The sequence below is a fragment of the Motacilla alba genome, chromosome Z, assembly GCF_015832195.1.
Source record: "Motacilla alba alba isolate MOTALB_02 chromosome Z, Motacilla_alba_V1.0_pri, whole genome shotgun sequence".
NCBI classification, from domain to species: domain Eukaryota; kingdom Metazoa; phylum Chordata; class Aves; order Passeriformes; family Motacillidae; genus Motacilla; species Motacilla alba.
Window position 1 is genome coordinate 53,492,907 of NC_052046.1, and position 13,726 is coordinate 53,506,632.

Consider the following 13,726-nt stretch of genomic DNA (forward strand, 5'->3'; position numbering starts at 1 on the left):
AGCATTTCCGTGAATATAGAAGAAATACCTTTTCAAGAAACCAGAAACCTGTAAAGGTATTTGTAGAATTTATAATACCAAACTGTAGTCGATCAGTGTTCACACTTTCCCCTCACCCCCCTAATGTCTAGGTAAAGAAAAAACTAAAGACTTTTGCATATTATGTATGTTTTATTGCACAATGTCTTTGAAGAACTACTGGTATTTTTTTTACATCTGTCTGTGGTTTTTACATGGAGTTTAGTTCTGGGGCACATTTTCTACTTTTTTCTGTTGTTATGAAAATAAAGACATTGACTTATAAAACAAATAATTTGTAGTCAAAATTAAAAAAAATAAACTGTTATTTCACATGTTTAAGGAAACAAAAAGTTGCACAAATTAAGTATTAAAAATTATGGTAAAACAAATGATAAATGAGAAACTAAAAGTTTATGACAACGTTTCTTGAAAAATGTATGTATTTTATCTGTTAAATACCTTTATAAGCCATTTAGTGTTCTTACACTATCTAGTTCCAGGAAACATGAGAAATAATGTTGGAACAGAACAGATGAATCCATTTTAGATATACTTTAGACATGTTTATTGTTAAGAAGAAAAGCAGACAAAATACTTTTGAAATAGTAATTGAATAAAACAGTCAAACAGCATTTTAACACCAATAAGGACTGTACAAATCAATAAAGTTTTACTAAACACATTTAAGCAATAGTAAATAAACCCTGTTAAACACTTATATAAATGCCAAAAACATTAAACACATCTGATAAAAATACATCTGGAAATAAACTCTGAGTCACAGTATTACTCATTTCTTCATATTATTCAATACTATTTTACCTAATGTCTGGGTTTATCTGTAAGACTATCTTTATTATATTATTTGCTTGTTTGCCTAGCACTCATCATCATACATTTTATTATCCCCACATTTTTTTCACAGTTAAAAAGTAAGAATTTCGTATCACAAAACCCCGGTTTCTCAGCGGGAATCATAGCAGCAACATTTAAAACTTAAAGGTCAAAAGAATGTGACAAAGGCCATGTATATCTGTTACAATTCACATTATCCTAACTGTCATCATCATCACTACTACTGTGAGCCACAGTCCACTCTTTGTAGGCCTGCCTTTTCTGAAAGCATGGTAAGGGAAGAAGAAAGCAGAAGTATTAGTTTAAAAGTACTAGTTTGCCTGGCAAGTTTGTTAATTAAAGCAAAATAAACCACAGAAAACAGAAATTCTGATGTGGCAGTCTAAGTTTAGGGTACAGTATGAGCACACAAAATAACCTATATCCTATTTCCTTTGATCAGCATATAGAATCTCTAAATCACCAAAAGAAGTTTTATTCCAACCTAATCCTGCAATCTGTTGAAAAGCTACAATACAGTGACCACAGTGTGACCAGTCACCAGACCTGTATGCAAAGAAGCAATGCAAAAGGGGAAAGAAATCTTTTTATCCATAAGAAAATATTATTCTATTCAAACTCTTTGAAATAGCGGACATGCAATACACTGAGAGTCTCATGCAAAACAAAGTAACAGCTCTAGAACCACAGACACTAAGAACCAAAACATTAGCATACTTTAGGGTTAAATTAAGACACAAAATATCCTATAGCAGAATTTAATGACTGGGGAAGAAAAATGCAAATCTCTATTTCCTTATTTGACTATCTATTGGAAGACCTGTCTACTCTGCTTAGAGCTCTGAAAACATTTCTTCAAGAGTAATTATGCCTTAGAATCATGAATAGCAAAAACTAATAGGAAGCTAACAGTCCTTCAGTTTTAGCTACATTCAAATGGTGGCTCACATCACAAAATATCAAAGGCATTACACAAGGCGAAGCCCTAGTGTATTTAAAACTGGATAATGGAAGGTACTGTACTTGGCCATACAATACAGAAAAGTTAAAATTACAAGTTACCTAGCAGATTTTTGTAAAGATTTATCAGAAAAAACCCATAATGTAAAAACGTACAGATTTAAGAAGCAAAAGCAATGTAAATTCAGCTCATTAGAGCTGTTTGCTAGCATTTGTTTTAGCATTATACTTTAAAACAGACAAGGGGATGTTTATTGAAAATTTATTTTCTTAACAAGAGGAGGATAAAGATTAGTAACAAATTTATGCTACCCATCAGCAGTAGCTTCTAACTACCAGAGGGCAGAGGGCAGTTAAGGCTTTATAACACCAGTTATAAATTGGAGATCACAGGTTAAAGCCATCTCATTTACAAGAAAGGCACAGGTATAGTATTTATTATCAAAGCACTTTTACAGTCGGCTGAACTACAGGACCAGTGAATGGAACTATGAATATAATAGCTAAGGTGTCCCCAACAGATCAATCCTCTTGTACCAGAAAATGAATGACAAAACTAATGAAATGCAGGAGAAACAGAAACAAGAGTGGAGCTCAACATGGAACAAACAGCTGTAGCAATAATCAAAATTAGTCATAAAATGCTCTCCAAAGGCTACTACATTCTCATTTACTTCTCCAGAAAGGTTATTCTGGTACAACATTTTTGTAGCACACCGTGAATCCTTCCATGTGTATTTTTAAAATTCTGTTTAAATTTATGCAATCACTAATTACTACTTTATTTGTTATGGTTGAACATTTATAGAAAGAAGTTTTATTTCTAATAAAAAGAAAAAACAGAAGCTCAGTAAGCTGTGTGCATCACAACTGACATTATTTCCCTTTCTGAGTGGAATTTTTTGAGTCAAATTTACTTAAATGGCAGATGAATCATTAAAAAGTAAGGGCTGTTGAGCATATACTTCCTGCAAACAGTAAGAAGTGAATGGGAATTTAGGAAGAGGGAAATTGTAAAGTATTTATTTCTATGTAAGATGAGTTTAAATTTATGTCAAAAATTTATCTTTCATTTTCTTCACCTGTAACATTTGACTTCCAGTTCCATCTCTTAATCTGTAAGGTCTAATAACTCCATCTTCACCAAAGAAGCGAGGTGGTCGCAGGCTTATCACATCTTCTGATGAATCTGCAACCCTGACAAAGCAGAAAATTTAAGATACATATCAATATCTCTACTCAACTATATTAATTAGCTAAGGAACTAAATTATTTTGTGTACAAATTAAATTGAAATACTCATACAACTATTGTTGTCTATATATGCACTTTGGCACAGTAAGACATTCCATAAAACAGCAATAGACTCACAAATCTATTTCCAGGAATAACAATTATCAAATTAGATGGCACAAAGCAGCATATATCTGCAAATAGTCAATTAGTGTCTAACTACTGCAATTCAAAACTTCAAAAGTAAAGACAACTGTACCATATAGAATAGAATTGTACCATATTTCACTCTGATATTTTTATTGCATTTCTCTGCTAAAAAACTTGAACAGGAAAACAGAAGAGACTGGCATTCTTATGGTAACAGAAGTGATCCAACTCACTAAGAACAGGACCACTGAACAATTGTATTTAAAGTTACTAAGTGCCTCTTCAAAACTGTCTCCTCCTTTATTGCACATAACAGCATGGAATAATCTTCATCAATGAATTTATTAAAGTGAGACTATCACAATATTTAAATGTAGTCTTATCATAGTTGTGAGACTGGCATCGTCTGGTGGTCTTGGAACTAATTTCATACAGTAGTAATAATATATAAAGTAAATTTGAATGCATCTGAGAAGTCCTTTTTTTTCGTACTTATTTGGGGGAATGGTTAAAAATCATCAGCTGAAGGAAGTCTGATTGCTAAGACATTTAAACTAGTTTTTCTTAGTAATGCTAGAAATAGCTGAGATTTTTATCTGTGTTTTTTAAATTATATCAAGTGTGTATTTTGTTAAAGAGCCATCTATTTATTATGTAAATAACATAAACATGATACAAAGACACAAGGTACTACTAGTATTACTATTGTCTCTTTCATGCCATCTGATATTCTGTACGCTTATTTTACTTACTTTTTAATACCCTGAAATGTGCTGCTTGCCATATCTATGATTCCACCAGTGGGCCTAGCTACTGCTCCAACTAAGCCTTTTCCAACACCTTTGAAAAAACCGGCTGCTCCTTCTTCCTGAGCTCCTAAAAGCATTAAAAGAAGTAAATCATTATAAACTACTGAGTTTGTCTTAAAATCTTAATAAAGTTTTATTACAATTTAATTACAAATCTTATTTGATACACAACTCTGATTCTCCACACAAAGTTCATGTAAACAACATTTAAACTGTAAGTCAGCAGGAATATAAAATCTTGACTAAGAGTTTTATAACTCTGATTTACAACAGCCCATCAAATATCAAGAATTTACCATTGTGTGAACAGTTAATGCATCGAGACCAAACTTACCTCTTATTGGTTTTGTAACTATTCCTGTTATGCCACTGACAAAACCCTACCAGGATAAACAAAACAGACATTATAAATACACTTCCATATAATATTTTTCATTTTTAACATTTTTCTTTCTACTTCATTGGTGAATAGCCTCAAAGTACATGTGTTGGGAGTATTCTAGAATTTACTACAAGCCAACAGAATTAGGGGCACCTGCTTCACAGTTTCTACCTTCTTTTCTACCCTCTTGCATTTTTCTATAAACCTAACATTTAATTGTAGCTATACACCCTCAAAACTAAAATTAAAAATAAGAAACTGACAAAAAACTAACTCAAAAAAATTTAAAACCAACAACTCTCTGGTGAACACAACAAGCGCCTGGTATTCTTGTCTGCAAAAAATTAATTAATTTTGTTTTTCTTCTTACAGAAACTAGTCCTTTTCCACCACGAGTGATACCCTCTCTCAGACCAGTGGGTTGTTTATTCATGGCTTCTCTCCTTTTTTGCTGGTAATCTTCGTCCATAGTTATTGCAGCTACTCCTTTTGCCATAGCACCTGTGATTCTTGAGGCAGCTCCTGCTAATCCACCTATGGGAATATAAACCAAATTAAAATTCTAATGCAATTTACAAATACTCATCTCTATTGTTTACTATTAGGCAAACTACCATCACAGCACTGAAACTTACCAACAGCTCCCCCTACCAGTGCTTTAAGTCCTAGAGCCATTCCCTCTATAAATTCCTCTGGACCCTGGATGGCTCCCTATGAGAAAAAAAGGATACACTCATAATGAGCTTTGAATAGTATGCCTTATATATTTTTAAATCTTACATTTTTATTGGGATTTATATGTAACAAAGAGGAAAACAGGATGACACTGAGTGATACAGTGTGAAAGCAGCCACAAAAGCACCTGAGACAGACAGACAGACAATTTTAGAATTATAATTAATTCCCTTAAGTCTGCTTATTTTAAGGAGAAGGGAAAGATTTGTTTTAAGGTATGAACTGTAAGAAATGGCCTTTTGGTAGTTAAGTTGACATCTCTGTCCTTTTTACTTTCACTTGAGTTTTTGAGGCATTTCCACTTGAAATTTTCAATTCTAAATCTAAATTTAAAACCAAAAAGGTATTAATATAGATTTTCAGTACAATGTCTATCTACTTGTAAAAGGCAGCAGAGAATTTTACCTGATATGGTTCATAGAAAAAAGCTTCTACTCCTTCAGACAAGCCTCTTATGAATCCAAATGGATTACCCAACACATCAAGGCCAAGAATAAGAATATACATCTGTTTAATAGCCTAAAATGAAAATAGGTATTAGTCAAAATATTTCCTAAATTATACCAAAATAAAGGTAAACACTGTAGTATCTCAGATTAAAACAGGGAAAGAAACATGAGTTCAAAAACCTCACAATTGTCCAGAAAAGCAGTAGTTGTAATAAAAAGAAGAGAAAATCAGTGAATAACCCATATTATGTCAGCCAAGAAACAACATTACTTAAAAGCATTACAGTAGCCCCTTATTATTAATGATGGATGGAGAGGACTAATTCTTTTATGCAAAAGTATTTTTGTTAGATTTCTCTCCACTGAATGACAGGACTTTCAACACTACACAAAAGCCAAAAAAAGTACTATGATTTGAATAGTATTAATATCCAAGAAACTGCATTAGTATTTTAATGCCAATCATATTCTAACAGAGCTCCATCGTGTTTGCTTCCCCTATCCAGTCCAGCAAGCTGTTTTGTTATCCATGCCACCTGGCAAGGCAATAAAATGCTATTAATAAGTAGTTAGTTTGTATGCATTTATTTAACCTTTGTACATAAATACAAGGACAAAATTAAATTTTATTTTGTTTAATAGAATGAAAATGCACAGTAGCAGTTTCAAAATAAAAATTTATTGGAATATTGACATTTTCTTATTCTCACCTGTTTTGAATAATGCTTTACAACTGATGATTGAAGCTGCTGTGTAGTACAGAAGTGATATCTGAGCTCAAAGAATGCCAACCTAAAAAAAAGAGAAAAGGAAAAGGAAATCCTTACTATGCAAAACAAAATAAAACTCAACATATGTAATATTGGTATAATCCTTGTGAACGATTTTTACATTCATATTTTTAACCTACTTAAAGACAATATCTTGTACATCTGTAAGGGTGGCCCCTATACTCTTCAGCAGAAGATTCAAGGACTGAAATGGTATCAATTCATTCTTTCTTTCTTCTTTGTTACTATCTTCTCCGCCCGTACTGAGTGAAAAACTCAAGTGTAACTGAGGGATAAAAACGAGATTGGGAAATAACATGGTTAGCTGTTAGATGTACAATATTTCTATCTTTATAATCTTTTACATGATTTAAAAATTGATTTAGGACATTTCTAGTCTGATTGAAACCAGTCTGACTTTGTAACAGAGTACACAAATACATAATGTAGGCCAAAAAAAGCCCATTGACATTTAAAGCTGAAGTGAAGAATTTAAACTATCTTTAAGAAAACAAGAACATGAAACTGCTTACTTCTGTTTTCAGAGATGGTATCCAGATTTTTTCAGCTATAATTTAGATTAACAACTCATTTTTAAAACATTTAGTTTGTCTAAGTTATACCCAAAATCAAAGCAGACAGAAAATGACAACACAGCATAGTGTCCAAGCAAGAATGCAACATAAAACCATGAAAACAAGTAATTACTAACATGAGTTTTGCAGGTGCCAAATAATTACTGGAATATGCATACAGGAAAAATCCTACCTGTGCACACCTGAAATAACCAAAGCATTTGTTTCAAAGAAATCAAAAAGAATAACATTCAGGAAAATTGCTCAAATGGCTTTCATGGCACAAAATGGTAGAAATCTATCCAGCCATTTTCAAAATCATGTTAAAGGAAGTTATGCCGTTTTCTGACTCTCTGAAGACAATATCATGCAACATTCATTATGTTGTAACAGAGCTTAACTGTAGCTCATTTCAGTGATACACAGCTTACCTTGCAGAATCATTGTCACTCAATCCATAACCACTAAAGACTAAGCTTTTAGTAAAAACTCATGCCCATTCATTCCATCCTATTTCCTCAAATCATATCTTCCATCTTCAACTCAAATCATTCTTTCATCTATCTCCCATGGATAGATGGGAGACTGTCTTAACAACTGTTATAGAGCCAATAAAGTCCTATCACAGTTAATTTTAGCTAATAGTGTCAGCTGCACTAATCTCCTACCCTGGCTATGCATGTTTTTCAGAAATGACATCCTTTTCCAATCCATAATACCCTGTGTGCACACAAACAGGCACACAAACAGACTCATAAATAATAAAATGAAAAAAAAAATTACTCATAAAGTAAGCCATAAGAATGCAATGGTAAGTTAGTGGTGAAAATAACTTTCTTGGCCCTTTTTTTTTATCAGCTGTTTCACTCTTTATTTCCACCGCCTACTATCCTGCATGAGACAAAAAATTTTCAGAGAGCGAACTCAGTCTTATAATGTGAAAAAGGAATACCTTAATTGGAGAGATATGGAAGTATTCATACAAGCTGATTTGTGATGTATCCATTGATGACACACTCATTAGTTCTTCTTGAAGAGATTCAACATCCTTTTCGAAAAGTTGTAGCTGTAAATGCATTTGAAAAAGATATTTCTTCAAAATTTGGAGTATATAAAACTACTAGTCATTTGTCACTGATACAATACATTGACTAATACTACTTATACTCTCTCATGTACAAACTCTTCTCATTGTCCCTGTACTATAACATTTAAAGCCTTCTTTCCATAGCATACAGGATGAGCATAAATGAAGGAGTCTACTATCTGACTCGGGTAACAGTAAATGAAAACCTCATAGCTTCATATTATTCCCAGATACACAGAAATCAACCACTGATATGGACACAGAAAATAATTTTTTTTCTTTTTTTTTTAAATACAAGTTGAATAGTTACAAATTTAATATCTATTTATCTTCCAACAGGTTTCTACCTCTTGGTCACTTGGCACATCAGTCTGTGTAAAGAATTCACCAACTGCATACAGAAAGCCAAGATCTAATCTGAGATCCATCTCTTGAATCAGAACCTTAAAATACCTACAACATGAAACAAAAAGTAATTATTAAGGTGTTCTACAAAAACATGTAACTTAAGGCTTAGTACAGTTTCCAAATAACCAAAACAATTTTAAACGCATAGCAGCATTTAACACTGTATATAGCACCACTATACACAGATTTTATTTCTAAATAAAAATGACTAAAAATACACATTAAAAAGACACCTAAATGCTTGCTTTATTCTTCAGTTATGTGGATTATAAAGGACACTGAGCTTTTATCTCTGTTAAAATGCTCTGAGATTCCAAGACTGAGTTTGTGTTAAAATTACTTTTCACTATGTTTGCCTCTGTAATAATTTTAATTTTTAAGCTTGATTGAACATATCCAAAAGCAATAGAGAAGGAACATGTCAAAATACTTACTTAATATGAGATATTTGTGAGTGTCCTGCAGTTCTCATGACAATACTGACATCAGTAAATGGTTTTGGTGCTATGAAGTTGTCAAATAAAAAGAGATCAGCACAGATTGTTGTATGATATACACAACTTCCTAAGTTTTTTTATGAAAATGTCATAGTTTCAGGGTTTCCTCAATCCTGTACAACAGGATTACATAATGGATATGACTGGCAAACAACTAAGACAGGGAAAAGAGCAGGAACAGAAAGTAATAGGAAGACAAGGATGAAATGGAACATCAAAATGCTATTTAACTGAAAATGCACCATTTTCCTTTAAAAGCAAATTAATACTGATATAATAATAGATTTATGTAATTTCTTTAGTCATGGAGTAAGATTTTCCAATGGCTGATACGAAAATGTAAACTAAACAAACAAAAATGAATTCTGCAGATTCATGCAGTGTAGCTTAAAACCAATCATATTCAGAATGAACAACTAACATCCCACTGGCTTCTGAATAAAATTGCAAGCAGTATTCTTTGTCTCAATTCAGAATGCCTTTTGATATTACTGACGTTTTCCAAGTGACTTCGGTGTGAAAAAATTAATGAAAGACTCCATCACTTAGTATAGCAATATTGTGCTCTATACTCTCTGATCTAAGCAGGGGAGAAAGCTACTCAAAAACCATACAAAATATTATTTGCCATCTGGACAGCTTATAAGCCTCACTTAACAACTCTGAGCTTAGGCACATTTCTTTTCTTAATATTAAAGATTGCTTCAGATAGATTACTAGGATATGCACTGCATGATACTGGAGCAGTAGGGAAACAGTGGATGACTAAAGACGACAAGTGAATCCTCACTGCCCCAAAACTCCAAATATAAGTAGCACGCAAACAGTGCAACAGATTCACTACCATCAAAATTAACAAAACTGATCTTATGAACAGATAAGTCTTCTCATATATTAGTCAGCATTAAATTTTAGTGGTGGTCTGAACTAAAAACCTTCTTTAAATTTATTAAGTAACTTTTATGTCATATGTTCTCCACAATTAATTACATAATGTGCCCAAAAATGCTCTTAAAAGGTATGATAATGACAAATAAAAGACATTTTCTTTTTTTCTGTTAATAGTTAACTGTTGAAACAGTGTTCTGTATATCTTCTTTGTAGGGGTAACTGCTTCTTTACTTCTACCATTATTATTTGTATTATCTGTAGAGAGCTCATGCAAACTTCACCTAATAAAAGTGATAAACCTGATAAAATTATTAACTTCAGTACAAGCAAGTTATCTTTTGTTTGAAAAGGAAGGATTACGTTAAACTAGAACAAACCTGAATCCAAGGTGATGGACTTTGGAGGTTTAATAGGATAGAACACAAAGGGAAATATGGCTCCAGGAATCTGGTTTTGTATCTAGTAGGGGTAAGGACAGGACAAGGTGCAGCACATTAGCTTTTCAATAGTGAAATACTTAAAAACCAGGACAAACTCTTGAGATATGATCTTTACCTGTGGCCTTCCACCAATCCAAAAGCAGAAAAAAGCCACTACTGTACTTAAAATAGATCTATTTTCAAAATCCAATAATCAATTTCTAATAATTTAGAAAAGCTTCTTTAAATTGGTAGTAATAAATGGTCCACAAAAGTTTTGCAAAGCATTTGTTCTAAAAATATTGAGCATAACGAGACAAGAAATTTCACATCTCTTTTTGCTTGTTGTACAGAAATGCTCCAAGAAAAAGCAAGTAAGATGAATGCCAAGTATTTTTTTTCTGAACAGTCATATTTGTCTTCCTTTTTTTCCAAGAAGCACTTAAGTAGCATTTTCAAAGATTGAGAAACACTGATGTAAAAGCCAATGATTACTTTTAAATTCAAAGCATGAGAAATCCAAACAATTCTAGAAATGAACCCAAGTTCCCATAAAAGTTGTTCTTTCAGAATAAATAACAACTACGCTTTGACATGACTCACTTGTATCCTGTAAATTTGAATTCTGAAAGACTTCTGATGTGCAGAGGAACTGTATTCCACTTTTAAAGCTGGCAGATAATTTCTTCTGATAGGAATCTCATTTGGCTGTTGAATCGTCATGTTCATTCCATTAGGAGTTAAACATACCTATTGTATTATTATTAAAGAAAATTTAGTATACCAAGTGTTTTAAAATCCTGCTTTATATAATATACTTAAAAAGATACACTGTTCACCAGTACTGTAAAGCTCAGCAGTAAAAGTTCTGCACCTTTTAATTTAGATTAAATTTAATTTAATTAGATTTAAATTTAATTTAATTTAATTTTAATTTAATTTAATTTAGATGTCGTAATTTTCCTCTATTTAAGGCAAACAAATTTTGTCATGAATTAAAAATAGAAATAAAACTACAAAATAGTGCATTATTTGGGGGTTACCATCATTTACCACATAGCTATCTAGAAGAAAAGCTGAACAGTATAATGGACTATGACTGGCATAAACATTGGATCATTTATCAACCCAGTGTTTATTTTCCTACAGCACATTTCTAATGAGTGTCTAGAATTTATCCATACAGAAGGACTAAGCATTTGGAGCATAATGTGCTTCTACATTCCAGAATAATTTCTGAAATTTCTTTTTAAATTTTATGTGGTTGAATGACAGCTAAATCATTCCACAACAAGCTGTTTTAAAAATACAGGATTTAAGGCTAAAACAAACAAACATATCAACCCCAAACTAATATATTTACTGGTATAACAGATGAACCAAATGCAAACCTTCCTCACTGTACTTTTATGCATATTTAGTACTACAACCTCTAAAAATGATATACCTCAATTTCAAAGTCAGGCACTAGCAACAAAAAGACTGTAGCAATATATGAAGTTTGTGGAATAGTTCCTGCATTTTTTAATACAGAGATAAAGAAGTGTTTTCAAATGGAGTAGGTAAATCAATCATCTCAAATTCTACCATAAGTTTTATCAAAGACAGCAAAATTGATACATAAGCTTTTTCTTGTGCATACATATAAGCAATAGAATTAGAGAACTATCAGTATTACCAAAACATTAGATTCCAACTCAATAATCTTATTTTCTGAAGGGCTTAGCTCACTGTAATCTCTGAATTCTTGTTCTAATTTATCAATTTGCTTAACACTCATTGGTCTCCATCTTGACTTCTTCTTGGGTTTTGTCTCCCACACCACATCAGAACTTTGAAAACAAAATGAAGAATCAAAAGAGAAAGATTAGCTTTTTGAAAACAAGTTTTCCAGAACACACCTACTTCAGTGTGACTTTTAATTTGTAACTAGGGAATGAGAAATCACAACATAAAGCACTACTGCATCAAACAGAAGCAACCCAAATCATGGACTGCCTTCTTGGAACTAAGCAGAAGCCAGTCTCTCCACTATGATGGGAAAAAAAAAAGAGTTTACAAGTCTGTTTAATTCCTGACTTTGATGAAGATGGGTATGTAATGATACTAAGGAAGCTCTATCAAAGAAGTAGTACTGCTATTCATTGTCCTACAATCTCAATGTAGTTTTCTGCTTATAGTCCTGCATTTACTTTGGCATTTTAAAGTTCCTACAAATTGAAAAGTTCAATTCAAGAAAAAATGCCTCCTGCACTGTGTCTTATTTTTGATAGCTTCTTTATTTAGTCTTTCCACCTAAAATCAAGAGGTGGTTTTGTTGTACATGTTTCTTCTACTGATTTAATGGTGGGAGTTCTGGGTTTGTTTCTTGTTTGGTTTTTAAAAAATGCTATCCTTTCTTCTGTCTCTCAGTTTTATTAATGCAAATAATTAAACAACCTTAAAGGGCATTAGACTTTTTTTTCCACTGCTTCTGTGAAAAGCTCTGTGCCTGATTTCACATTATAGTCAACCTTTAAGCATAAAATAGGGCACAAACCAACACTATCAGGCAGGTAGAAGGTACTTCTTTCCACAAATTACTCTCTAGCCTACAAATATGTAGCTTTTCAGACACAGCCACCTAACCTCTTTTAGCTATATCTGTGTCTGTGTTGAGACACATCAATGGCAGGGAAAAAAAAATTGAGCTGAAGTTCAAAGTAACAAATACAAAAAAGAGTACCATCTTGATAGTTGAGTTTTCTCTTTTTTTTTTCTTTCCACCTGTTTTGCTTTTGTTGTCAGGTTTTGGGGTTTTTTTCTTGCTCTTAAAAAAATGAAGCCAATTTCAACAGTACTGGCATCCATTTTCAAGAAATCTGACATTTCTGTCAGGGTTTGACAAGAAAAAAAAACTAACTATAAGCACTGCTAGACTAATGACTATGGATGACTGCTTTCAAAGAAAAACCACTTTAGTGAAATCTCAACACTATTGTGAATCTCAGCAATCAGCCGCCACTTTTAATGGAGTGTTTCCACTGCCAAAACATCAGAGCACAGCTTCTCAGGTGAGGGCAAGGACTGGAATTTTCTTAGTAAATGATGGATATGAGTATGTGAAGCCTATGTGTGTGTGAAGTTCACGCTTGTTTGTTTTTTAGTAAGGTGCAAAGACTTAATCAAGAAAAAAAATCTCTCACTCTGTCTACCTCAAAACTGAATAAAAAGAAGTGTGTGGATTATGGCAATTATATTCAAGTGTCCCTTGATGATTCCAAAGAGCCCCTGTTCAAATATATGATAGCACACATTTCCAAAGCATTACATAATTTTTTTTCTGCTTCCATCTAAAATGTGTAATTATAGTAGAAAACCCAAGCAGTAGAGCTGTGATTCACCATAACTAATCAACCAAAACTAAAGGGACCTACAGGCTTTTGCATCAAAATTTCCAGCACAAGATTTCAGCTGTTTCCGTAGTAAAGATAACAAAACCCACT

At 32.6% G+C, this 13,726-nt stretch overlaps 1 protein-coding gene across 5 annotated transcripts in view; it reads right to left on the bottom strand.

Moving 5' to 3' along the window:
* Positions 1 to 13,726, bottom strand: part of VPS13A (vacuolar protein sorting 13 homolog A) — a 105,067-nt gene that overhangs the window by 11,497 nt on the left and 79,844 nt on the right. For 3 of the 5 annotated variants that reach the window (XM_038123289.1, XM_038123292.1, XM_038123290.1), the window contains 14 exons: positions 11,920 to 12,073; positions 10,845 to 10,991; positions 10,200 to 10,281; positions 8,869 to 8,938; positions 8,374 to 8,479; positions 7,892 to 8,005; positions 6,505 to 6,650; positions 6,305 to 6,386; positions 5,551 to 5,664; positions 5,046 to 5,121; positions 4,781 to 4,944; positions 4,363 to 4,408; positions 3,972 to 4,095; positions 2,919 to 3,033 (listed from right to left, as the gene is read on the bottom strand). In XM_038123289.1, coding sequence (XP_037979217.1) covers positions 2,919 to 3,033; positions 3,972 to 4,095; positions 4,363 to 4,408; positions 4,781 to 4,944; positions 5,046 to 5,121; positions 5,551 to 5,664; positions 6,305 to 6,386; positions 6,505 to 6,650; positions 7,892 to 8,005; positions 8,374 to 8,479; positions 8,869 to 8,938; positions 10,200 to 10,281; positions 10,845 to 10,991; positions 11,920 to 12,073 — 1,540 coding nt within the window. Of the gene's footprint in view, positions 1 to 151; positions 1,138 to 2,918; positions 3,034 to 3,971; positions 4,096 to 4,362; positions 4,409 to 4,780; positions 4,945 to 5,045; positions 5,122 to 5,550; positions 5,665 to 6,304; positions 6,387 to 6,504; positions 6,651 to 7,891; positions 8,006 to 8,373; positions 8,480 to 8,868; positions 8,939 to 10,199; positions 10,282 to 10,844; positions 10,992 to 11,919; positions 12,074 to 13,726 lie in introns of those variants that run through there. The other 2 variants (XM_038123294.1, XM_038123293.1) reach the window with 1 other exon arrangement.